Below are 27,731 nucleotides of genomic sequence, written 5' to 3' on the forward strand. Positions count from 1 at the left end.
GTAGCCACGCGAACCGCAATTATCCCGACAACGCTTTATCTGTACTGAGGGAAAGCAAGGGAAGGAGGCCTTCACAGAATATAAATATAAATATGAACTGAATTAAAGTTAAACATATATATAAACTTTTTATTTCAGCTAGTTGACAAGGGAACATTTCTCAATTTAGAGTAGATGAATAAAATTAAGAAAATGTATTTGAAATTAGTTTTGTTCTGTTTGTGGCGTCTAGATGGTGAGTTTAAAATGTGTTTTTAAGGCTTCAGTTGCTTCTGTTTTACTACTATGTAATACATTATTGGTGAAATTAGTCAGAGATGATTAACATTGACTGTTATTCTCAAGTATAGCCTAAGTTATTGATTTTTAAAGTTTTGATTCAGGTCTAAACTATTTTCTTTAAGGATATGTTATAAATAAATATGAAGCTAAAATACCCAACAGCATTCGTTTAAGTGTGACATTACTCTTATCTAAGTAAAAGTGTCTCTTTTTATTTAGTTTCTGGTCCATGTAAAATTATGTTTTAATTAAGTATTAAACATTTCATTCAGCATGTTTTCTGTTTATACTGCTGCAGAATGTTATTCACTTATTTGTATTTTAGTGAAGCTTCATCAAACCAAAATCAAGTTATTTAAGCTTTAATCTGAGACAAACTCTCTCTCTGTTCTTCAGGTTTTAAATGTGGTTTTATGACTTCAGTTGTTTCTGTTCTGGTACCATGTGATAAATTACTGGTTAAATTAGTCAGAGAAGATTAACATTCACTGTTATTCTCATATTTATAGATATAATTAAACAGTGATTTTACTGTCAGATCAAGTTTGAATTCAGCTCTAAACTCAGTTATTATGGATTGATTAAATAAAATAATATAAATATGAAGCTCAGATCTCAACAGCATTAGTTTCAGTGTGACATTAAATATTAATTAAAGTAAAAGTGTCTTTTTTAGTTATTTTTCCATATATAAATCTATTTATTTTTTCATTCATCATCTTTGGTCGTTGTAATGCTGCAGAATATTATTAATTTCACATTTAAATGATTAAAAGTATTTTAGTGAAGCTTCATCAAAACAACATCAAGTGATTTTAAAACTTTAATCTGTGAAAAACTCTGTTCTTCAGGAGTGTTTGGTGAGTTAGTGTCAGTGAAGGAGGGAGATTCAGTCTCTCTAAACTCTGATCTTACTGAAATGAAGGATGATGATGTGATTCAGTGGAGGTTTGGATATGAAAACACTTTAATAGCTGAAATCAATGTAACGGCCGACAGAATCACTGTATATGATGATGTTCTTGATGGGAGATTCAGAGACAGACTGAAGCTGGACAAACAAACTGGATCTCTGACCATCACAGACACCACAGCTGAACATGAAGGATATTATAAACTAAAGATCAACAGTGAGATCAGAGAGAGATTTGTTCTCATTGTCTTTGGTGAGTTAAATATCAGTTTCACATGTTTTATATTTTAATCAGCACAAAGATACAATTAATAATTCAAATCCCATTTTTATTTTGGTGTTTAATGATGAAATTCATTTTAAATTTAAATTTCAAACAATTTACTTTTTTAAACTATCAAGTGACCATCTTAATCTATGACGAACTCTGTTCCTGTGTGTGTGTGTGTGTGTGTGTGTGTGTGTGTGTGAGTGTGTGTGTGTGTGTGTGTGTTTTATGATTCAGTCCTGGTGTCAGTGAAGGAGGGAGATTCAGTCACTCTAAACTCTAATCTTACTGAAATGAAGGATGTTAATCTGATTGAGTGGAGGTTTAGAGATGAAGACACTTTAATAGCTGAAATCAATAAATGGGCCGACAGAATCACTGTATATGACGATGTTCTTGATGGGAGATTCAGAGACAGACTGAAGCTGGACAATCAAACTGGATCTCTGACCATCACAAACACCAGAGCTGAACATGCTGGAGAATATCAACTACTGATGTATTCAGAAGGAAGATTCTCATCAAAATCATTCAGAGTCTATGGTGAGCAGAGATAATTTATCTTCTCCTTCAAATTTTCTTATCTACTATTTACATGTTGAATTGTTGAATCTTTATAGTTTGAGATGACAGACCGTATAAAAACTCGCTTGGAACCGAATATAAGATTGTTGATTAGATTTGATATTTGATATTTCTGTGTATTCAGAAATATTAGTTGATGTCAGCGCTGATATTAGTGTTTATTGACTGATCTGATCTCAGTTTGATGTGTTTATTCCTCAGACTCTGTCCACTGTTGTGGTCCTACTGAAGCTGTGATCCGATTGGTCCTCTCTGCTCTGGTGGGCGTGGCTACTGTCATTATTGTGGTTTATGAGATCAGATCCAGAAGAGCTGAACGAGATCAAGCACATATTCACACATCAGGTACATGATTGATGATGTCATTTCTCACAAACTGATATTGCATATATAATTATCTGTGAGATTTATTAATTTATGGCTTTTTATGTTCATCTTTTTCAGGAAGTATCGAAATCTAAAGCAGAACGCTGAACTTTAAAGGTTCTTCAAGTGTGTTTTTGTTCTTCTAGTGTTTTTTTTTTCATAATAAATACTGATGATTATTTGAGTTTGTGCTCTCTTTCAGTGTCAGATTTTAACAGTGTCACTTTGTTTATATTTCACTTTATTGTTTATATTTCTCTCAGATACCAAAAAAAAAAATGAATAAAGAGACACAGATCTCACTTTACTACTGCTGTATATTTACTGTATGTATTTTCTTGCCTTTATCAATAAAGTTTTTCACTCTGAGGTTCAAGAGTCTCTCCATGTTCAGAAGTGTGGAACTTATAAAGCTTTACATTATTAAAATATTATTTAACTATACTGATATTCGTACTGTTTTTCTATCTACAATAATAAACAAACAGCTTCTCCTTTAACCCAAGAAAATACTTTGAGATCACAGTGAAATACATAAACACAACATATCGATGCTCCATTTCCTCCAACAGGGAACGATAAAGTCTTTAAATCTCTAGTGTGATTTGTCTCTGTGGTCTCGTCTGAGGAGCAACACCTCCATCTAGTGGCTCACCCTGAACTCACATGTTATCAGGAGTTATAGAGCATCACAGTCCCGCCCACAGCCTGAGAGAGCTTAGGTGCCGTAAGTAGACGGTTTGGAAAAATCCGTATCTAAAGAGTATTAGAGCATGTCTGAGGATAACCAGCTACGGCTGAACTCATAAGCATACAACATATCATTTCGAGTGAAAAAACGAAGAAAAAATCCAAAAAAAGTCAAAGGTACAAGATTGTGTACATATTTTCATTTCCGAGCGAAGGAACTACTCATCCCATAAACCACCACGCCTCACTGAAGTTGACTGAAGCCACAACCGCGAAAGAGCCTTTTGAGCGACTTCCAAATCTGACAACGGCCACGCGAACTTTTTCCTCCAGTGAATTGTATATAGTGAATGTGCAGTTAATAGCAGTTCTTTCACGGGTGCAGATCTGGCGGTCCACGGCGTTCTGCTCATCAGTTTCAGCGGCCCACAGGCAGGTTGCTGACAAATGCCTCAACAATTTCCCACTTGTGGTCCATGCTCATTTTATTCATGAAGTTATAGTTCATCCTTAATTTTAATAACATTTAATGTATTTTCTTAATATCCACAACAAGTGAAAATTAAAAAGTCATGGTCAGCAAACCAGAAAGTGCACCACGCCACCGGTCTGATGCATTACACGAGTTCCACCAATCAGATGCATCACTGTGGGATTGTGGCATTGTTCAGGATTGTGGGTTATGAAGTACTTATCCAAGACATCGCGAATACAAGGCATTTATCTCAAAACAAGGTTAGTGCCTCATGAACTTTTGGCGTTTATATGAGCATATACAATCGCTTAGTACAGCCGTAGCTGGTTTTAAGTCTACCATGGTTACGTTTTTATGGCTTATACCCCAAGTGTCAATGGAGAAATTGTATTGAATTCTTACTAGCTTGTATGTTGGCAAACTACAGTGAAGTTAAAGCAATCTTTTGAGCTGGACTGTGTTTTATAAGCACAACGCTGCATTGTGTTCAGAGGTTACCAGTGAAACAGCTTTATTTCTGCTGATCCATAAGCGCCATCTACTGTCAGAGAGTCCATTACATTTCCATTCGGCCCGTCGCTGTTTTTCTGCAGACCAATGTGAAAAACGTCATGTTCTCTTCTGTATAGAACTGAACCAGTGTAACATACAGTTAAAACTGTAAGAATAAAATATTTCTGGTACAGCTTACCTTCGGTCTCAATTTTTTTTTCTCTAAAAGTTGTACAAAAAACAACCTTAACAACCATATAGTAGAAAATTAAGTTAAAATTCCAATCAAAGCAGTTAACATTACCACTGTTTTGGGAATGATCATAAATGTGCATGGCTTCTCCTACCTGTCACACACCTCAACGGCACTACACGTCCCAGCATCCCTCTTGTTTCTCACCTGCGCACTATCAGCCATCACCGGATCACCAAATTACATCAGCACCTGCACATCATCATCTACACACTATAAGGAGGCACTTCTCTTTCACTTCGTGGTCTGGTCTCATCCCTATGTGATCTCACAGACTCGAACCAAACACTTACCAGTTTGCGACTTACCTCGAAGATTCCTCTTCAGTGTTTCTCCTCCATCCTCCATCCTCCATCCTCCATCCTCCATCCTCCATCCTCCATCCTCCATCCTCCATCCTCCATCCTCCATCCTCCATCCTCCATCCTCCATTGACCGCCCGCTGTATCCACAGTCATCATCTACATACAAGAGATCAAGATCACCATCCAGCTAAGTTCATTATCTAGTTGAAGTTCCTCAATATCTACTCATCAGTCATCTCTGCTGTTCCACTCCGTGCCCCTGTTCAAATAAAACCTGTTATTGAACTACTTGCCTGTCTGCTTCTCTCAATACCGTGACACTACCATTGCTATGCAGAAGACATGAAGCTCTATCTGTAATTTCCACCTGATGATCCTGTCAGCTTGTATTCAGACATCTCTGCCTGGATGAAGGAGCATCATCTACAGGTCATCTGTGCAAAGATGGAGATCCTTGTATCTCCTACAGACCCATCAGCTGACCACAACCTCACTGTGTAACTGAGGTCCACAACACTCACACCAACGAGGACAGCAAGGATCCACTCCATAAAACGAGGCATTGGAAAGTTTGTAAGTACATCAAGAGTTTATTTAAATAACACTTGTCTGATGGCTAATGCTACTGCTAACCTGGACGTTGAGGTCACTTCTGTGATTTGGGAAAAGCCCGTAAAAGTCCTTTGCAAAACTCACAAGTGTTTACACTACATCCTTATGCATCGCTTTCTGCCAGGAATTTTACGGTAGCATAAGCCATCAGGCAAGTGTTATCTAAATAAACTCCTGATGTACTTACAAACTTTCCAATGCCTCTTTTTTAGTACAGAACCTATTTGTACTACTGTAGAAGTTTGGTACCATTCTGGGCATTATTAGTGGGGTAATTTACGAGATAAAGCCTTGGATCCGTTAGCGCCTGCACTAAGCCATTCGGGTGATATCTCTAAATAAGCTCTGACTTTAATAATGTTCAACCAAGGGAAAAAAAGCTTCTGGGGGGTGTTTGGCTCGAGGTCATGGTGCAAAGGACCCTAGGTTGAAATTACTCCGAACCATCCCTATAATATATAAATCTATATAGAAGTAATGCATTGAATAGGCCTAATACGTTTTTTAAGTATATTGACTTTAAACGTGAAAGAGTCTAGACCTATAACTACTGTGCACAAATAGAATCACACTTTTTCATATTATTTTATAAAAGACGCTGATAATAAAAAGTGATTTGAAATAGAGAAATGTTGTGTTTGTGGTACAGCCGTAGATCAGTTGCGCACTGCAAACGCAGCACATGTGAAAGCACAACAGCGCGTGCTGCTCCTGCACTGCATACACACTGCACACGGAGTGTGTGTGAAACCGGCGTTACAGTTAATCTGTCGGCCGGGTCTCCTGCAACATTATTAGTTAATTTCTCATTAATTGTACATTCTTTTTCTGATAGATCGACAGTTCATCCAGCAGGAGGCGCTCAGTGGTTCAGAGGCTTTTTTTGGAGACTTGTGAAAAAAATTTCTTTTTTTTTTTTCTGAGCCTTGTTACCGTTAGTATACAGGATTATAGTGTACACTTGTCATACTTGTATTTCAGGGAAACATTGATCCAGGCCTCTACACTTCTCAGTTTCTTCAGAAGAGAAGACCAAGGTAAACTAACATGTGTTTCAAAGGTGTTATTTTGCTCGGATTTGACAAAATACCAAAGTCTATACATTCATAAAACCTAGAGATCTTGTTGTAAACCCAGATTTTCCAAACCCCAAATCTCTGATAACAACTGCAAATTTCTCTAAATGAACAATAACATTTACAGGTTACAGTGCTTTTTCTCATTAACATTCACTCATGAATTTGGTTGTAACAATGCAGGCAAACACTATAAATGTTATTCACTGGTTTTAGAGTGTAAATGGACCCTTCGATATTTTTCATGTTTGTATTATTGGTACAAAACTTGGGTTTGATCTGTCACGTGAGTAAACCGCTTCTGCTGGATGTTTGTGGTTGCTGTGTGTATTAATAGTTTGCTGCTTTTTTTTTGTTTTCCTCCATAATAAACTTTGAGAGTACACGCTTTCACTGCATGATGTATCCTATTATAATATAGTTAGAATGACCACTAAAGTCAAGATATGAGGATAAAATATTTTTGACACTTCATATATTTTTATGGTTATGTCACAAGCACAAGTTAAGCAATATCACATAAGCGAGAGTGTTGTTTTTCTGAACATTAGCACAATTGCAAATGTGATATTGAATTTATCAATAAAGTTATGTCACTCTGAGGTTCAAGAGTCTCTCCATGTTTTATGTCCAGCGCCTCCTGGAGGAAAACAGATTTGATGTATATTTGATCCATTTCAGCAGAGCGCCACCTAGTGTCTCACCCTGAACTGACATGTTATCAGGAGTTTGACTCGACTAGTTCTGTCTGATTGTTTTTTCTGTTCAGCTGGAGGGTCATTTGCTTTCTCACTAAATCATTTCTTCACAAACATAGTATTACTTTTATATTGTGAACATAATTTCTTTTTGGACACAATAGTTTATGGATCTTGGTCTTTTCTTGTCCTATCAGATCTTGGTCCTCTACCTCAAGCTGTGAATCTCTAGCCCTGTGACGGTGAAGCCAACTTCTGTGTTTCTCTGGCCTCAACCACAGCATGAACCCTTTCAGCGGTCGGTCAATCCCCTTTTCAGAAAGAAACATTCCCATGAACACTAGCTTGTTCACATTGTATTATGTTGAGTGTCAATCCACAGTCTATGAGCCTCTGCTAGACTGCATGTCATCTCTGATCGTGTGTGTCTTGGTTTGGAGCAAGTATAATAATATCATCAGAGATATTCTCCACTCCCTCAATACCTGCGAGTGCTGATGTGACTTCATGTTGATTTTGCTCGCTGGCACGATATGTCCCGTTTTGAACAACAGATGTTGTGATTCCTCTGGCCTGTGCTGTAAGATCCAGCTGATCGAAACCCTATTTCATACCTTGAAGGAACTCGTCTAGAGGTGAATTGGGCACCGGCCCCGAATTATTGCTTTATTTGCCCTCCTCATATCCAAACATTTGCTCAAAACAGCATCTCGTAACTGATTATCTTTGTCAGCTCTGAAGTCAGTTTTTAGCAGCTTCAGGATTCGTACACCTTTTCCAAGGTCAAATTCAAGCACTTTCAAGGTCCATTTTACAGCTTTTTCCAGCACCTTACACCACCGTAAATTACATACCAATAGTCAAAATTATTATTTTGTGTTTTTATCACATTAAAAGAGATAATGCAACAGTATAAACAGCCAAAATTGTGTTTCGTAATAGCAGAAGGATCAGATATTTAAGCAAATCACAAGTTTTATTTTTCAAAATATATCACTAAGTAAATAATGCCTTAATGTAAATAAATCTTAATGTCCAAATATTGCTTCCCAGATAATGTGATTTTCAGGCTGTAAAACTGAAGTAATTTCAAGGGCTGAAAATAAGACGACATAGGATTTGAACAGAAATATTTTACAGGCCTTGGTTTTGGGACACATTATAATAAAAAATGTATTTCATTGCCAAGACATATACATTTATCTACTGGAATAGAGCAGTGTTAGTATTGCATAAGGCCATCCTCGACCTTACAGTAGGCTATTTGTATGACACTCCATCTGACACGATTTCTGTTCAGCAATCAACGATTGTTGTCATGCACTGGGCTAACGTTTGCAGGTTTACTGTGCTGTAACTTTGGCTATGTTCACTGCATATTCCACAAGTGAACGTGCCATAACGGACATGCAATACTAACATTACATTATCACCGCTGTGCTATGACACCATTTATTTCAATGGCTTGTGCCGCGCGAGGACATTTTGTTGTTGCGTTGACCAAAGTGGAGCGCAGCATTTACGAGCTTGTGCGCACGCGGTCAAAGTTAAAAATGGTTTAACTTTTGCCGCTGCGCTCTGTGACGATTAGCCGCGCTGCCAATAAAAATGGGGCATCCAAATAAGGGCGGAAATCAAAATTAAAACTCTGCCTACTTTTGCTATGGCCAGTGTAGCGCAAATCGCTCTGTATCTGAAGGGCTACATTTTATTTCTCCATTTAATAAACAAACTATTCAGTCAGATAGGTATTTGTTGTGAAAGAAATAAAGTTACAATTTCAAGCATTTTCAAGCATTTTATCCAAAATGTAAGCACTTTTCAAACCTTGAAAACACATCAAAATTCAAGCATTTTCAAGGATTTCAAGCACCCGTATGAACCCTGAGCTTGTCTGAGCCGTGTGAGAAATTGTTGCACAGTTTCAGTGTTTTTGTGTGAGCGTCTCACTAATGTGGTGTTCACTCTGAATAAAGTGAGCATTTAGAGTAGTGGTTCCCAATTCCAGTCCTCGTGACCCACTGCTCTGCACATTTTTTATGTCTCTCTTATCTGACACACTCAGTTCAGTTCATGGAGTCTCTCCTAATGAGCTGATGGTCTGGTTCAGGTGTGCTAAATAAGGGAGACATACAAAATGTGCAGAGCAGTGGGTCACGAGGACTGGAATTTGGAACCGCTGATTTAGAGCATCACATCAGGGTCATAATCCATAGCTGTTGAATATTAATCATATGAAGATATCAGAGAACACTTTCATACATACAGTTATAGCAGGCGATCTGTTCCTGCTCCATAAAACCATTAGAGAAACTGAAATCAGTCTGAGAGGAGAAACAATCGAGACATTTGGTAAGAAATGAAGTACAAACGTCCTCAAGAGAGTTACAGGAGAGAGCAGAGCCAAACACTCACAGGATCTCATGACAAGATCAAACTGTTGCTTTAAGATGTTTTTAACACATTATGGGTCAGTTTATTTCTGTTGAAAGTGTCATCTGTGACTTACAGGAATTGGAGGCCTACTGGAGCTCAAAGTGACAAACTGACAATGTTCAGAGTGTGAATTAATCAGCTAAGATAGAGCTAGATGGTCACACCCATTAACACTTAAAGATGTGCAGTTATTTTAGCTGACGGTGGAGTTTCACTTCACTTCACTACAGAGCAGCTTCATATATTTGTGGACTGAAACCGATGAAGATGTTTCTCCCTGTTTTGCTATGCTTGAGTTTCTGGCGTCTGGATGGTGAGTTTAAATGTGTTTTTATGACTTCAGTTGTTTCTGTTCTGATATCATGTGGTTAAAAAATATTCACTGTTATTCTCATATAGAAGTATTTAATCTTTTTATTTTTTTATTTTATTTATTTTATTAAAAGTTTAAATTCAGGTTTATACTCAGTTATTAGGGATTGATTTCATTAAATAAAATATTTCTGTCAGGAGGGACCACTATCGTCAAATACGATAGAGCATTAGCATATAGTTAGGATTGACGGTATGGTTCTGTTCTGGGCGAGAACTCCCTGCGCATCCATGCAGCCGATAGCATGGATAAGAGCAGCAATAACTCCCCTTAGGGTAAACAGAACAGAACCAACATGAAGGTATTGCAGATATCATTAATTCAAGATTTAAGTACATAATTCGAGACTTTATTCTGATTCAAAGGGCAATCAGAAAGCCAAATCCTGACTGATGAGAGGAGGAGCTGGGGAGGGAGGAGGGTAATTCACTCCTGAGAAATGCGATAGCTGTGGATAATACTGAAGGAGCTTATATATGAATACAGTGATAGGCATCGTATTCCTATAGGTAGACGTGGATCAGCTGATGCGAGCTTGACTAACGTGTCCAGCCAGAACAAACGCTACGCTTAATAAATGTGTTCAGCATTTTGCAATAAATATATTTTTGGTTTTTCTAGACTATTTAACCCTTTCATAAATGAATTATGATAACCTCAATCAGGATTTTTTTTTCATATGTGTTTTTATTGCTCTTAGGGCATGAAAAACAAGATTTGAATTTTTTTTTTTTTTTTTTTTTACACATTGAAATGAGTAGAGAGCATGCATTTATGGTTTAAACTGAAGAGATACTGTATTAAACATAATACAGTAATAACACAGCAATATTGTGTGTATTTAACAAACCAATCAATAAAATTATATAAAATCATGTGAAAACTATAAAATATATACAAAAAATAAATGTGAAATATTTCAAAGGCAATTGATCTTCACGTATCTTTGATATCAGAACATGAGGACGTGATTCCATCAGAGATCTCTACAACCTGTCAAGGTACAACTGAGGAAACCACTCAGATGCTCCCTCCAGTTTACCGGAATATGTCAATTTACCCTTATTAGCTGATAATTCTGATTATGTTCAAGATGGACACATTTCTAACATAGCTCTCCTCTGAGAAAACCGATCGGGTGTTTTCAATCTCATCTGAAATGAGCAGTGTTGGGTAACGCATTACAAGTAACATGCACAACGCAATCAGATTACTTTGTTGATGTTATGAATTAAGTTATGCGTTACAAGTAACGTGCATTATGTAATCAGATGTAAACATGCATTATGTAAACGGATTACTTTTTGATCTAACAAGTAATGCATTACAACTAATGTGCATTATGTAATCAGATTACTTTTTGATGTTACGAGTGAAGTAATCCATTAAAAGTAATGTGCATTACGTAATCAGATTACTTTTTTCAAGGTCAAGGTGTCTTTATTAGTACCCAATGGTAAATTTGTTTTGCAGACAGGAGATTCAGCAATCCATATTTTTGATTTAATTTGAATTTTTGAAGTAGTGAGTAAAGTAATGCATTACAAGTCACATACATTATGTAATCACAATACTTTTTTGATGTTTAATGTTAAATGTCAAATTACATTCTAATAACACAAATACATTTATTTACAGTCAAAAACAGTTTTCAAAAACAAAAGTCACAGTAATAGTATGAATTGTAGATCAAATATAGCCATTGATGTGTGAGGACCACTATAGTGGACAGATGATTACTCAGAATTTTCTCCCAATCTAAAATCTCCTAGGATAGAAGGAATGGGTGGATATTCAGGAGCAACTTGGCATTTCTGATTGACCATTGGCCATTTGGCCGGTTTGGAGGGGAAAAAATTCGAAAAACAATGGCTTGCCACTTGGTGGCAATGTATAGGATGATGCACCAGGGTCTACTGAAGAGGTTGATATGCAACTATGCCATCAAGCCCATGCAAATGCAATACAATGCTTTTTTAATAGCTGTCCACTGTAATTACCTCTATACATGAAAGGGTTAAAGTCGTAAAGTGAGCAATATATATTAAAATGAAGCGCATAGATTCGACAGGCATGTATTCATGATACCAAGCAGGGCAGCCGGTCTCAGATCCTCCTCAGCTCAACAGCGCCACACAGTCTTCCAATGTAAATCTGTGGTGGAAAATGGAACTGCAGCGCGCTCTAATTGAGAACCATTAGTGCAGATTTCAGACTGACCCGCTTATTTACCTTATGTAAACCTTGCTCTAGAACACAACGATATCAGTCTGCTTCAGCTATGTGTATGTTAGTCTGTATCAGGTCAGTAACTATTTGGCGTGTCTGTTCTCCCTATATGGAGTAGCGTATGAAATTAAAGAAAGCATAAACCCTTTAATTTAAACAAGCTTATGTGAATAGCCTTTATTTACAGCAGTTCTTTTGTGTTTGTTTTATGTTTGTTCTGAGAATAAACATGACTTTGTTTTCCTCAATGGAATTAGGCTACACAACTTGCAATTTTCTAAAACAACATTCGGACGTAATAAATACTACATAATGCCATTTCTATGCGTTTTTTGTGTGTAAAGTCTGTCAATCATCATTAGATTGCCACCCTCAGGCGGAATAACACAAGGACATTCGAATTCTGCCAAAAGTGTTTCTGATGTGTTTATCGATTAGGATATAAAGCTTACAAAATGTTCATCACTAGAGCCAGAATATGCCCTATTTTTATTATTAATTTCACAGTTAAATGATTAAATATATTTTAGTGAAGCTTCATTAAAACAACATCAAGTGATTTTAAAGCTTTAATCTGTGAAAAACTGTTTTCAGGAGTGTTTGGAGTTAATGGTGTTTGGCTAGTGTCAGTGAAAGAGGGAGATTCAGTCACTCTAAACTCTGATACTGAAATGGTGGATGATGATCTGATCCAGTGGAAGTTTGGATATAGCATCACTTTAATAGCTGAAATCAATAAACGGGCCGACAGAATCACTGTATATGATGATGTTCTTGATGGAAGATTCAGAGACAGACTGAAGCTGGACAATCAAACTGGATCTCTGACCATCACAAACACCACAATGAAACATGCTGGATATTATAAAATACTGACCAACAGTGCAAGAAAGATTTTCGATCTCACAGTCTCTGGTGAGTTAAATATTTATTTCACCTGTTTTATGTATTAATCCAAACTCCATTTTGCTTCTGTTGTTTGATGGTATTCATTTCCAATTTAAACTTATTTTAGTAAACCATCAAATGACTAAAAAAAACTGTTTCTGTTTGTTCTGTGTGTGTTTTGTGAGACAGTAAATATCAGTAAATAAGGGAGATTTTGTCACTCTACACAATGATCTTACTGAAATGGATGACGATCGGATTCAGTGGAGTTTTGAATATGGACCTGTAATAGCTGAAATCAATAAATGGGCCGACATAATCATTGTATATGATGATGTTCTTGATGGGAGATTCAGAGACAGACTGAAGCTGGACAAAAAAACTGGATCTCTGACCATCACAAACACCACAACTGAACATGCTGGAGTTTATGAACTTGACATCAACTATATGAAGATGATTTTCATTCTCACTTTCTACGGTGAGTTAAATATCATTTCTCTTTCAATTCGGTTCACTTCGGCATTGTGTTTGTGCTTATGGAAAACCCCTTCCTACAGTACTAAAGTACTAAAACCCGATAAGTTCAGAATACTCAAATTTTGAACGTGCAGGCGGCATATCAATACTATGCTGTGAAGAAGGGGAGTCTCAAGACGTTAACATTATTGCCCTGCTTTGATGTTAAAATTACACTCTAAGAAGTGACTCTAAAATAGCATTCAAATTGTGCAATCAAAAGCACTGGGGAAGCACAGCTTTACTGTTCTGCGTAACAACAGTGTTTACCAATGATTGAAACATGTCTTCATCATGATATTCAAACAATCAAAAAGCATTTAAGAAATGTTCACAGATGTTTGATTTAATTACAAGTTGTTCCATTAAGTTTGCTCCGGTCGCTTGCGAGTGTCCGCCTTGTCAGTTAGAGCAACTATGTGACGTTGATGACGTCACTTTACGTCACTCAGTAAACTTTTCTCTTCAACGGTTTCTCTGAAGAGGAACTAGTGATTTTTCCTAGACTCTGAGCCATATTCCCGAGCACCTCACGAGACTCAGAACAACACCTCGGTGTTGAACCGTCTGCTCTAGTAGTCAATGGACGGGAATGACGATGCCCTGAAGACTCCATGGAGCTAGGACAGTGACCATGCATTCCAAGGAGGTGCGGGGATACAATACTAGGTCGAATGGGAGAATCTGGAACTGATGCGCTTTTCCCCCAAAAGCGGAACTCGGAAACTTCCTGTGATGGGGTTAGAAGGGAACGAGGAGTTAAGGAGCTTGTGGATCTATCACGACAGACCAGTCCTCGGAGCTGGTCTGACTGACAGTCGGTATCTTGAATCTGAACCCCCTCTGAGGTTGATCCAGTACCTTGAGATCCAAAACAACTTTAACCAAGGAAGAACCCACTTTGAGGTTTCCTGTGTTAAAAGGGACTAGACTTCCTGTTCCAAGAACCGACCCTGCTCGGGGCTGGCCGACATGTAAACCACCCCTAGTAGATAATATTTGTATATTATAATATTGTATAATTGTATAATATTATCCCATTGTAAGCAGGACCCCCTAGGCTATATTTTGAGGACCCCTCGGGGTATCTAAATATGCCATTATGGGGACCAGTCCCTCGAGACTGGCCTCGGCTATAAATTTCCAAATGGCTTCGGTGACCTGAAGCAGCTAACTGGCAGGAACTAACCGAAATATGCTCTCTACAGACCTCCTGAGAGGTGGCGAACTCGACAGGGCCGCAACGTCTTCGGGCAGACACTGCGATTTGTGTTCGCTGGAAGCTGATGTGTCCCGAGGCGCCATAAGGGGGCGAGACTCTTGTACTCGCTCTCCTGGGGGAACGCCCATAAGGGTCCGTGTGTTACGACAAGACCTCTTAGTCGAAGCCATCTTAACCCGAGAGACAGTCCTCAGACCTGTCTTCGGTATGGAGGGCTTCGTGCGAGAATGTTTCCTCTGGCCCCAAGCCTTATACGGGGGGGTACGAGAGGCAACCTTCTCAAAATATGAGGAGCTGGCGGCTGTCCCATGAGGCTGCCCCCTGGCAGCAACCCCATGAGACCTGGACTGATAACTGGGCTGATTGTCGATCTGCCTCCTGAAGCCTCTCGACAACGGTTCTTGCCGCATCGCCAAAGAGGCCAGAAGGCGAAAGGGGGCATCGAGAAGGAAGGCCCTGTCCTTCTCCCCGATCCCCAAGCGATTTAGCCATAAATGTCTCTCTGAGATGACTAGTGCTGCCATAGAACGGTCAATGGCACGGGCTGTCTCTTTAATAATACGGAGAGATAAGTCAGCCACTCTACGAAATTCAGTAATACCGTCGAGTGAGACCTCCCAGTTATCATCCACCTCTTTGAGGAGGTCAGCCTGGTATGCCTGTAATAACCCCATCGTGTGTAGGCATGCACCGGCTCGACCCACCGCCATATATGCTTTCCCTAACAAATTTGATGTACGAGATTTGGAGGGAAGTGTCTGAGCTATCAGGGGTGACGCAATGTCGGGGAGAAAATATTTCGCAAAATATTCCTCAACTCGAGGCATCACCTCATAACCATTCTCATTAAATTCCCTAATGGATGAGTAAATGTATACATGGGGGGGAAATAACTGAGATGAACATGGATTTTTCCACGATCTCGATACCTCAGTATGCAGATCAGTGAAAAAGGAAAGGCTCTGACACGTAGATTGTGACTGGGTCTGCAGGAAGCGCTCATCCATTTAATTTTTCTTAGTCGCTTCCTGCTTAAATGATTAAATGGCCATTCAACATTTAATTTAGCCACTGCCCTGGTTACAACCTCCAGCAACTCCTCAATAACGGGAATATGGGGTGGCGAATCCCCATATCCACGTGATTCGGTGTTGATAATATCTAACTCCTCGGAGCCAGATAAATCAAACACCGGGTCTTTAACACGGTCGGAAGAAGCCGCAGCGCGGGCTTCCGAACCGTGCGCGAGACCAGTGGAGCTGGTTAATAAACACTGAGAAAGGGTCGCAACCGTCTCAGTATTATATAGCCAGCCCCACGTGCGAATCCCATGCATACAAGCGGCGCGCTACCTCGACAGACGCGGGACCTGATGCATTGGGAACGCGAGCCTGATCTAATTGATCGAACAGGCTCAAACGGGAGCAAAGCTTTTTCATAGGTAACTGAAAACAGTTTGCACAGACAGCACCCTCAAGCACTGCCCGTGCATGCTCCACTCCCAGACAAACAACACAGAACGAGTGCGTGTCATCCTCGCTCAAATAGCGTGGGCAAGGGGACGCACACTGCCTGAGTCGTTTCTCTATATTCGCCATATATATTGAGATAGACAGACAACACCAAATAAGACAATACAGTCACACAGAACGCTTGCTGAAGACAGAAAGCTGACGCGGCTATGTGACGGTGTCCTTTTATAGCTTCCGGATCACCGTCACATGCAACGTCACGAGTGACGAAAGACACAGCACCAATCAAGATTGGAGTAGTTCCACTACAGACTTCAGACACATCATGCCGAAGGCATTCCCCAAAGTGTCGAGTATAGACGCAGCGGGAGTTCCCTTGCGAAAGGGAACCGTGATGTCATCGTCCAGCTCAGTTCAGTTCTCATTTAATGGTCTCAATGCAGGCAGATCAATAATATTGTTGAATATTAAATCAAATGTCCCCAACTAAGCAAGCCAAAAACCAAAGGCGACAAAGCCGAAATAGGCGACAGTGGCAAGCCTTGGGAGAAACCAGGCTCAGTCGAGGGTCCACAGAAAATACTGCCACTGCCAGAAAGTAGAGGACACCGCACCATAACGAGCACGAGCGTATCAAATTTGTGAAGAACTATCTGCGATCGACAATACGTTTACATGCAAACAAACAATCCATTAGTAAACGGATTGACGTCTCAATCGGACAGAAAAGCCTTCATCTAAACACCTTAATCGATCGGGGTGGTTTATTCCTTTTCTAATCCGATCGAGAGCACATGTAAACACTTGATCATACTGAAAACCGAAACTGAAAGGACTGCGCATGTGTAATGGCATATGGCGCGCAGAACGAGCTGTTCTTCCTGTTAATAAAGTGTCATATGAGTTTCCCGTCGTTCTAAAATTCTCCTTTCACTTAGCGTCTGTGAAGTGGAGCTGGACAACGTCAGTCCTTGTTCTTTCAGATTCTCATCCACAGATGACTGGTTTTGGGCGCGGGGAGGGGCATTTTACTGCGTGATGATAAAATATCGCACAGCACAACGGTTCATATTATGAAACAGAGACGGATATTAAGTCTGCTGTTTAGTCATCCCGCAGGTATGGAGACGGGTTTGTAGAGGATCAGTGTCGATGGCTGTCGTGTCGATGAGGCCTTTACAGGGGAGAGTCTAGTTGACGCAATCTCTGCTGACACTTCAGGAATGCGTTGTCGTTGTGTCTAGCCGCAGGTCCACCGTCTGATCTGGATACGGTCCGGATCCAGCTGACTACATTGTGTGTCTTCTGTCTGGGGGATCGGATTGCCCCCACTGTGGAGATATGAGTCTCTGGACTCTCAGGCCTCTTGTGGGCATTGTACAAGGCGATGAACTCGCTCAACAAGTCCTGCCACACTCTTCCTTTGCTGCCTCTTTCGAGGTGGAAGGAATGTTGCCCCTGATGTTGACCTGTCAGGGTTAGGTGATAAGCTCACGCCAGCTCACTGCCCACGGGCATTGGCTGCCCGAACTCGGCCCATACCCCGAAGGACACTACATCTTGTGCCTCGGGAGACGGGCGGAGATCGGCGGCCATGGGAATCAGTTAGTGGCACTGAAATGGCCCAAGCAGCCGTGGTTCCCAGAACTGGTGGAGATGCTGGCTCCACCAGAATGTTTTAAGTCAATAGAAAACTGTACACTTGCTGATTGTGATATGTTAAGATATGCGCTCTAAGTAATAAATGGATTATCATCCTTCTACCTCCTCTCTCTCATAGTCATACATTAAGAGAGAGAAAAGCTGCATATAATTCAAAAAGATTGATAAAAGTAAAACATAGGGCTATAGGCTATATTTTATTTGGTAATGTTTTAACAGGCAGCTGCACCACAGTATAATATGTAATGTGACTAACCTTTGTGGATGCGATGTCTCATAAAATGTGATGTTGTCGATCCGGTGTCTTTAATTGTTTTCTCACATTCTTTGCATCTAGCCAATTTGACATGTCTATAAACCCAAATGAAAGAACATATGGCACGGTTTCTCCCGTCATGTTTCATGGGACTTTCATTATGATATTTCAGTTTATGCACAATACACGGACATCCGTAATCAAATTCTATGATAAGAGTCCTAAGTCCATAGGGGAATATATATAAATAGATATTATATTATAAAGCAGATATTATAAAACCATTTGTAACCCACTTCAGAGTATGTACACCCTAGGTTGGTAGGAGCTGAGAAGTACAGTAATAACCAAGCAACACAGGTGTAACGTTTTGAAATGTGTCAACTTTTTGAAATGTGTCAACTTTTTAGTTCAACAAAATATTTCAAACATTTCACAACAATTGTGTGCACATTCCCTATGGGCCCAAAATAAATTTAGAATAAAATAAAATAAAATAAAATGAAATGTCCTTTTTGAAAACGTTCCTTGGAAATTGATCTTAGGGGTCCCAGAGTTCAATCCAGAGTTCGAGTCAGTTAGTCAAAGGGGGATAGTCAAAGTCAAAGGTAAATATTCGATAAGGAAAATCTCGTCGGTGCCGGTTTGTTGAACTGACACAATCCTACCACAGGCTTCCGGAATGCTGTGGTGGAGGTTCACGGTTCACTGGAAAGGCTCGCCATCTATGGATCAATGGTTCACCTGGTATGATTCAAGGACTGGAGCTTCTGGAACTTCTGCTCGCCTCATGAAAAGACCTGACCTGTATGTAGAACAGGTTCAGTCCAGAATCTATGATATCAACTAGTTCTTGAAGTGTTGTACAACATTATATTACTGTTCGGAAAATATCATAGCATAGTTCACATGAAGAAAACAATAGCTATTTTAACTATTAAAGTCAGAATATACCATTTTAACCTTATGTCATTACAATGAAATGTAATTATAGGGACACATTGTACTAGGGGTTGCACGACTACTGATTTCTGCTAGTCGGTTTCTTATCAAAACAATACTCGAGTTACTCGACTACTCGTGGTTCATGCTACTGTAAATGAAAAGACATGAAATAGTTCTTATCAATAAATGTTTATTAATTTCATAGCCTAATGCAACAATAAAGTAATGCAAAAACATTATAATTATGACATGTAACAGAGAAATGTACGTGTTAAAAGAAAAATGCATAGAAAGTAACTGCTAACGCAATAAATTCGCGTCATTCAAACATTCTAAACTGTTTGATAAAACAAATTAAAACATTAGTAAAACAGTTAAAACGGTTCATTTTTAAAACATTAGTAAAACAGTTAAAACGGTTAATTTAATCACAGAGTACATTTCATTTAATCATTTTATATTTACCAAATTATCAACAGTAATAACAAGAAGTATCTTACTTCAATTGTCTTGAAAGTTTAGACTAACACAAGTCATCGTCGCTATTGTCCTCTCGCCACCACACGCAGTCTTTGGTCGAGCTCGTGGATCGCTGGTTTGCATTTAGAAATACAAGCGCATCGACGTGAGAGGGATGCAGGCTTGATCTTTGCCTTGTGACGGTGTTGCCGGCCAAGGAAAAAACTCTTTCACTTGGTGTACTGGTGGCAGGGACAGCAAGATACGATTTAGCCAGCTTGGATAGCCGAGGAAACCGGCGTTCATTACATGCCCACCATCCGAGAGGATTCCCCATGGTGGGAATGTCAGGCATCTGAAAATAATCTTGAATCTCATCTTCACTGGTAGTTGGCTGCTTTGTCGTAGGATTGCGGCTTTTGTAGTTACATCCAAAGAGCTCCTCGAGATCAGCCTCGAGTCTTGGTTTTTTATGCTCACTAGGCAACGCATTGGTTGTCCCACTGCAGCCCGCGGCAACCTCCTGTTCACCTGTTGCGACAGTGAATTATGCAAAGAAGTGGTTTAAACATATTTAAAAAAAACAAAAAAAACATTTACTATGGATTATTAGCTCACCTGAAGTTTCTGAATGCGGTGTCTCGCTGTCATGCAATATTTCGACGAGATGAGCTTTGGCATCCTCTCTGGCTCTCTCTGGTAGGAACAGCAAACGCTTAAACCGTGGATCCAACATGCACGCGCTAATGGGTAGAGATTTGGCTACGGTTTCAGAGTCCAGTTTAAACCGCATAACCAGCTGTTTCCGAACTGTCTCTTTGAATGCCTGAGTGGCTGTGAGATCACCCGCGCTGGGCCGCAGAGTGTTTTCTGTCAGATTGATAAGCACTGGATATAGAAAGGACAGGCCGACGTGCAGCTCTCCACACATGATTGTTGTCGCCTTAGCCAGCGGACTCAGTATGGGAAGCAGCTGCTCAATCAGATCCCAGCAAGATGACTTTATTGCCAGAGTTTTTCGATACTGGACATTAGTTACCGCTTCGTCATTGAGTACAGCTTGCACTGGGATTCTCTGCTCGTAAAGACGATCCAACATGTCGAATGTGGAATTCCATCTAGTAGCACAATCACTTTGGAGTTTTCTCCCTCTGATGGATAGCTGCTCCTGACGTGCTTTCAATGCGCGGGTCGCCACTGAAGAGTGACGGAAGTGACTCACGACACGCCTGGCAGCGTCAATAGCCTTCGAGACCACAGGTAAATCCAAACCTGCCTTAACTGCGAGCTGTAACGTGTGTCCGCTGCAACCAATGTGGTGGGGCAAGGCCTCGCAGATTTCCATGGCCAAGTTCATATTGTTTGCGTTGTCATGAACTGTGCAGAATATGCATAACTCCCACTCATTAATGGTTTCTGAGAGCATCTGCGAAATGTTGACAGCAGTGTGTCTCCCTGGCATGATAGTGGTGCATAACACCCTTGATTTCAACTCCCATAGTTCATTGATGTAATGAGCCGTTATTGTTATATATGGATCCATGGTGCAAGAAGTCCAGAGATCAGTAGTGAGGGAGACGTTCTTGCCTTTCATTTCAGACGCAATGTCCGCTTTTAGAGAGTCGTATTTGTGGCCAATTACTTTCCAGAGTGTAGCATTCGATGGAACGGTGTAACTGGGTTCAAAGAAGTTGATAATTCCCCTGAATCCCTCTCCTGAAACTGCCGAGAGTGGTCTCATATCCTTCACTATAAAATCCACGAGTAAATCTGTGATTACCTGTTTTCTCTTATCTGTAATCGGGCGTTTACAGAATTCACCGATGCTTGTTTGCTTCGTGGTGTGCGTCTCACTAACATTTGCCTTTGTTGTTGGATGTTTCAGTCGTAGGTGGTTGTGCATAGATGTCGTACTGCTGCTGTATTTTAAAGTAGTGTTACAGAGTTGGCAAATTACTATATTTTTGTCATTCTTTATGAAATACTTCCACACATCTGATGTGTGATGTCTATTGGTGACGTTCGCCATTTTAAATTAATTTGTTTTCATAGAGAGCGCGGTTCATGGTGGTTGCATAGCAACGAAAGACGCCACGGGGGCGCAAGAAGGAGACAGTGGCACAGCCGCGCTTTCCACTCATTTTTAGACGCATATGTCAACGGCCCCTTACAGAGTTGGCAAATTACAATATTTCTGTCATCCTTGATGAAATACTTCCACACATCTGATGTGTGGTGTCTGTTGGTGACGTTCGCTATTTTCAATTCATTTATGGATATTGCACGCTCGAGTAGTCGATTGTTTTCGACAGCTCCGAGTAGTGGTTGAAGTAGTCGATCTCTCGACTACTCGACTAGTCCGTGCAACCCCTACATTGTACTAATGAACTTTTTCTCTCTGCTTTTAATCCGTTTTTACATAGGATTTTTTTTTAGATTTTGAATAAAAATAAATGAAATACAGTTTTTAATTGAAAACCATTTATAGGAATTACAGCATTTGCTGATTTAACCACTTTAAATAACTTAAAATGATATTTTATATTCTCCTGTATGTAACTTTGACCTTTAGTCACATATATACCACAAGGTAAAAATGTTACGAAAGCATATTTTTGTAATACATGCCAAATCAGTTTACATTTCTCTTTAAACCATGAAATAAATGTCTTTTATCATGTTACATTCCTTCAAAACAACAAAAAATGTTTGAATAATCACTAATTGGAGCTAGCATGGCCACCTCGTGGTTTTTCCACACACAATCATTGAACACCTTAGCTTACCAAGAGAGGATTTTCAGTATGAGAAGCCAGGACAGATAAAAGCGATTTCTGGATGGCTCTCCAACTTCTAAAACAAAGTATACAGGTGTTTACATAACGAACTAAATCATATTTAACTGTCAGCAAAAACAGACAGGTTTTCATACCTTTTCTTCTCAGTTTTTTCAACTCGTGGGAGAAACCGAAGCAGTGCTCCATCTGCTTTTAGCGATGTGAAGCTAACGGAAGTATTTTAGCGCGCTACTTCCGGTTTCCCACAAAATAAAATGTATTTTTCAAAATAAAACCCCCATTACTCATAAACGTGAAGTATGGACAAATAATGATACAATTATGATACAAATACAATTAACTGGTTAACCCCTTTTTAGGCGGGTTACACATTCAAATAAAAAAAAAACATAATTTTTTTATTATACTGGTAATTAAGGATTAAAGACTTGAGTCGTTTTTAAAGTATTCATGAGTCTTTTGGTCGAGTCCGGGTCAAGTCTGAAGTAATTTCAGTACGAGTCTGAGTCAAGTCTGAAGTTTATTAAGATGTGACTTGAGTGCCCATCTCTGCGTTGAACACTATCTCCGATGCCAGGGCTTCTTCCACGAGGTGTCTTTAGGCGATGACTCATTTAACTGCCCAATACTAATAATTCTTTCCATTTTGAAAGCGGCCGTATGCCATTCACATTGAAAGTGTATGTGGCCGCTATGTGGTTTCTATGCTCACGTCGATAATCGGCCAGTCAGTAGAAATGACCTAGTGGTGCGATTCTTAAAGGGAGCCAGAAGGCTGAACCCCCCTCGCCCACTTGGGACTTTGCATTTGTGTTAGACGATCTCACAGGACCCTCCGTTAGAGCCCTTGCCATCGACGAACTTGCACATCAGGTCATGTACACCTCTGTACTGACGTACCACCACCTCAATGCTGGCCCTATCAGCTCATCACATTATTATGATATAAGTCATCACGTTTATCATGATTATAAACATATGTCATACACTAAGCCATTGCCTCATTATTCATAATTTCGCTTGAAATTAGCAAAATTTCAAACTGATATGTGATGGTGCCGGGGCTGCCGCCACTTCATGTCCTCTAATGTTTCACCGGTGTCAAGTCCGCTCCGCCCCCGGTGTGATGCACCATTATTTTAGTTACCGCTCCCTGAACTTCTTCATGGTTTCGTCCAGGACCTGTAGACTGGGCTTTATGCTTACCAAGAGCGCCAATATCATTGTCACCCTCATTAAGAATGTGAAACTTGACATACTGTACTTAGTCAAGCCAAGACCCCCTTTTCTGTAACACGGCATGGTTTTATACGCTCCCCATGAGCATTAGCAAACGCAGTGTCAAAAGGGAAAGGGAACGTCTCCAGTTACTTGCATAACTTCCCTAAGACTAAGGAACGATACATTGCATATACTGCTGTGTCACCTAGCTCGGGATCTTGCAATATCAAGTTGCTTCAGTCAATATTTTGAATGAATGACGTTCAAGTGCCACCTGGTATAGTGGTGGAAGCCCCCCCATATTTTGCACTCCTGAACGCCATTGGCCAGTGTTACTGCCGTGATTAATTAAGGCTTCTGTAGTATTTGGAGGGAGGGGTTTCCCCATTAGCATTAGCAAACGCAATATCTCATTCCCTCATCTCAGGGAACTGAGGTTACGCGAGTAACCATAGATGTTTCACTTCGTTTAGTTATTCAGGCTTTAAAGTTGATCTAAATAAGTATCTTATCATGATTAATTAGTTAAAATTATTAATTAGCATTTTATTTTACATCAATAGCATCTAGGTTTACGTTTAACTTTCTATATCAAATTTTTTAAATGCTTTACTTTTGATATTAAAGTTTATTGACTGAGCTGATCTCAGTTTGATGTTTTTATTCCTCAGACTCTGAGAACAACTGTTGTGGTCCTACTGAAGCTGTGATCCGATTGGTCCTCTCTGCTCTGGTGGGCGTGGCTACTGTCATTATTCTGGTTTATGACATCAGATCCAGAAGAGCTGAAAAAGATCAAGCACAAATTCAAACATCAGGTACCTAATTTATGTAATTTCTCACAAACCGATTTTTCATATATATTTGTGAGTTTTAATAATTTATGCATTTATATGTTTATCTTTTTCAGAAAGTATTGAAATCTAAAGCAGAACACTGAACTTCAAGTGTGTTCTTGTTCCTCTAGTGTTTTTGTCATAAATACTGATGATTATTTGTGCTTGTGCTCTCTCTTTCAGTGTCAGATTTAAAAAATTCCAATTTGAAAAGCTTTTTTAGTTTATATTTCTCTACAAGACACGAATGCAGTAATTCATATAAATGGTTTTCAATTAAAAACTGTATTTCATCGACAAGATATCAATTTACTACGACTGCTGTATATTTACTCTATGTGTTTGCTTGCCTTTAGCAATAAAGCTTTCTCACTCTAAGGTTCAAGAGTCTCTCCATGTTTTCTTACATTTATTATGTCAAGCGCCCCATGGAGGAATAGTAATTTTATGTAAGCAATTAGTGTGCTGTATTGTGAATAAGTCCCTTACGAATGAAGGGTGTGGTTAGACACGACTATAGCCTTTGACTATATTCACAATACAGCACGCCTCAAGTACCTTATTGCTTCTATAAAACGCTTACCAGAAAATGGCAGTAAACGGCCTCATCTGATGGGAGCTCAAATGAAAACATCAAGACTACAGAAAGTATAATTTTTTTGAGTTTTCATTTGATCCAATAGCGTTTCCACGACTTTCCAAAAGGGGAAATCTAGAGAGATTGATTACAGCAGTCAGGAAGATGAGAGAAGGATGTCAAATTAACCGTCACTCCCTCAGAAACAACCTTGCAGCAGTGTTTACTAGTTTTTCTTTTGTGTAATGTAATGCCAAGGTAATATAACAACTGTTTTGATTGTTTTTCCTCTCAACAGTCTCTAACGTGACACCTCTAAACAATGATCTTAATCTTTCACATCACCTGTTGTTTACCGGAAAATCCCTGACTAAGCAAAAACTGCTCAGTGGCTGCATACTTCTCTTGTTGACCTTTGTGGTCACAGTCACATAGGCCTTAAAAACACATATGGCTTGTATAGTATTCAAACTACTTCTACATTTGTTTTCTATAGAATAGATAAGATATTTTAACACTACCCCTCTATATAATGCGAGCATTCTGCCATAGGAACTCAGGTCAATTCGACTGAAGTGTGCAGCATGATAGCAAGGCAAGTTACGCAGTACTCAATCCTGTTTATCTCGGAACTGAGGTTACGTTAGTAACCGACTGAACATACTATCTATATGGTTCACTCGTATTGGGTCACTAGACCTAGTCCAATCGGTCAAAGCCAAGCTACACAGATATGACCCTTGCTTGTAGAGCAGACACTTCGCTGGACCATGCCCAGGATGAGCCTCTGGTGGAGTGTGCTTTTATTCTGATGGGGCGCTATAGGCCCATCGAAGCATAAGCTAGTGCAATTGCATCCACTGTCCAGTGGGTAAGTCTTTGCTTCGTGACCGGATGTCCTTTGGTGCGGCCTCGGAAGCACACGAAGAGATGCTCCGACTGCTTGAACTGGCCCGAATGGTGCAGAGTAAATTCTTGCCCTCAGAGGGGGAAAGAGCAGAGAGAGTAATGACCTGTGCTCTGAATGGAGTAGAGAGCACCTTAGGTACTTAGCCATGTCTAGGATTGAGGATGACTTTGCCATCGTTAGGCCCAAACTCAAGGCAAGAAGCACTCACAGAGAGTGTTTGCAAGTCGCCCATTCGCTTGACCAATGATAGGGCTGGCAGGAGGGTGGATTTTAGAGAAAGGGGCAACAGTTTGGCTGAGTGGAAGGGGTGCGACTCTTGTCGAGGAGCTCTTGAAGGAAAGACAGTACCAGTGAAATGTCACAGGATGTCAGGTCTTCAATCCGGGTGGCGCACCAGCCGGAGAAAACAGACCACGTAAGGGTGTAGAGGCATCTATTGGACAGGGCTCTAGTCACAGAAATAGTGTTTAGGACCCTCGCAGAGAGGACAATAAGCTCCCGTCGAGAGGCCAGAGGTGAAGGGCCCACAACTCTGGTTGGGGGTGCCAGATCATTCCTTTTGCTGCAGTCTGCCCGGCACGTGAGCCGCTCTCAGCAAACAGAGGTTGAGTCGTGCCCATAATAGGAGGCATCTGGATAGCTTGTACAGAGGCCTCGATCTGAGTCCACCTTGGTGGTTTATGTAGGACACCACTGCCATGTTGTCCGAGCGGACTAAGACATGGTATCCTCTCAGGTCTGGCAGGAAGGTTCTGAGGGCCAGAAAGACTGCCAGCATTGTGCAGCCGCTTCAACGTGCTTGACCAGGAGACTGAAGTGGGCCTGCCTTTGCACAAAGCTCCCAATACCCTTTTGGGGGGCATCTGTTGAAACCACCTTCCTTCTCGAGACCCTTCCCAGGTCCGCGCCAGATTGGAACCAATGAGGGTCCTTCCGCTCTGACGTGAATGTGGGCAAATTGAGAACTGCTTCCAGGAACGAGATCCGCTGTCTGGAAGACAGAGAGCTCTTGGCATCATTGATCCTGAGTCCAAGGCATTCCAAATGGCTGAGTAAGAATCTGTGAGCGTCTAGCTCAGTCTCCGACTGGGCTAATACAAGCCAGGCATCTAAGTAATTCAGGGTGCACACTCCCTTCTGTCTTGGGGGGAAAGGATCCATGCACTTCGTAAAAGTGGACAGTCCGAATGGAGGGACTGTAGGGTGATAAGCCACCCCTTTGAACATGAATCTCAAGAATGGTCTGTGATGGGGAGCTATCTGGATATGAAAAACCAATCCCCTTGGCACACTTGCGAGAGGATTTGTTTCAATGTTATCATCTTGAATGCTCATTTCATAAAGGCATGGTTCAGATGCCTGAGATCGAGGATGGGCCTGAGGCCGCCATCCTTCTTTGGCACGAGGAAGTAGCAGCTGTAAAAGCCTGACTCGCTGTGCACTGGAAGAACAGCTTCTATAGCCCCTTTCCCCAGTAATTTCATCACTTCAGTGGGGAGGACGTGAGCCAGATTGCTCCTTATAAATGTGGAAACCAAGCCCCTGAGGCGGGGAGGCCTGCAAGCGAATTGCAGCGAGTAACCTCATTTGATTATGTTCAAAACCCAACTTGACACCCCAGAGATGGATTCCCAAGCCTCGGCACAGGTGTCTAAGGAGTGAAGTGGTTCGAGTGACAGGCCGCTGTGCAGAAAACTGGCACTCGAGATAACTGGAAGGGGTAATTTGCTCTCTTATTGAGTTTGTTTGTTTTTTATTTTGTTCACTATAACAGCGGTCAGTTGCATGGGAGCGTGAACTTGAAAGGGCCCCAATGCTTGCAAAAACACATTGCTTCCAACACCCCGACCTGAACAAGGTTTGGAAGGCAAACTCAAGGCTGTTTGGGGAGTGGTCTGGCCACGACAAGACTT

The 27,731-nt window shown here is 40.4% G+C and overlaps 3 protein-coding genes across 5 annotated transcripts in view; all 3 read left to right on the top strand.

Moving 5' to 3' along the window:
• Positions 1 to 3,050, top strand: part of LOC309476238 (uncharacterized protein) — a 52,283-nt gene extending 49,233 nt beyond the window's left edge. Inside the window, exons 2-5 of the mRNA XM_082139508.1 lie at positions 1,134 to 1,448; positions 1,701 to 2,006; positions 2,250 to 2,393; positions 2,493 to 3,050. Coding sequence (XP_081995634.1) covers positions 1,202 to 1,448; positions 1,701 to 2,006; positions 2,250 to 2,393; positions 2,493 to 2,509 — 714 coding nt within the window. The 5' untranslated portion in view covers positions 1,134 to 1,201 and the 3' untranslated portion in view covers positions 2,510 to 3,050. The remainder of the gene's footprint in view (positions 1 to 1,133; positions 1,449 to 1,700; positions 2,007 to 2,249; positions 2,394 to 2,492) is intronic.
• LOC309476313 (uncharacterized protein) overlaps positions 1 to 24,638 on the top strand; it is a 78,274-nt gene extending 53,636 nt beyond the window's left edge. For 2 of the 3 annotated variants that reach the window (XR_014198008.1, XM_082139605.1), the window contains 5 exons: positions 9,693 to 9,764; positions 12,648 to 12,968; positions 13,131 to 13,422; positions 24,167 to 24,313; positions 24,406 to 24,638. Coding sequence is in view for 2 of the 3 variants with exons in the window: in XM_082139605.1 (XP_081995731.1) it covers positions 13,185 to 13,422; positions 24,167 to 24,313; positions 24,406 to 24,422 (402 nt within the window). In the remaining variant the exon portion in view is untranslated. Of the gene's footprint in view, positions 1 to 9,692; positions 9,765 to 12,647; positions 12,973 to 13,126; positions 13,423 to 24,166; positions 24,314 to 24,405 lie in introns of those variants that run through there. The other variant, XM_082139606.1, reaches the window with a different exon arrangement.
• The window catches only part of LOC309474891 (uncharacterized protein), a gene marked incomplete at its 3' end in the record, with an annotated part of 100,865 nt that overhangs the window by 56,629 nt on the left and 16,505 nt on the right, over positions 1 to 27,731 (top strand). The window lies entirely within an intron of this gene.

Source organism: Leuciscus leuciscus (assembly GCF_965113295.1).
Source record: "Leuciscus leuciscus genome assembly, chromosome: 15".
Lineage (NCBI taxonomy): Eukaryota > Metazoa > Chordata > Actinopteri > Cypriniformes > Leuciscidae > Leuciscus > Leuciscus leuciscus.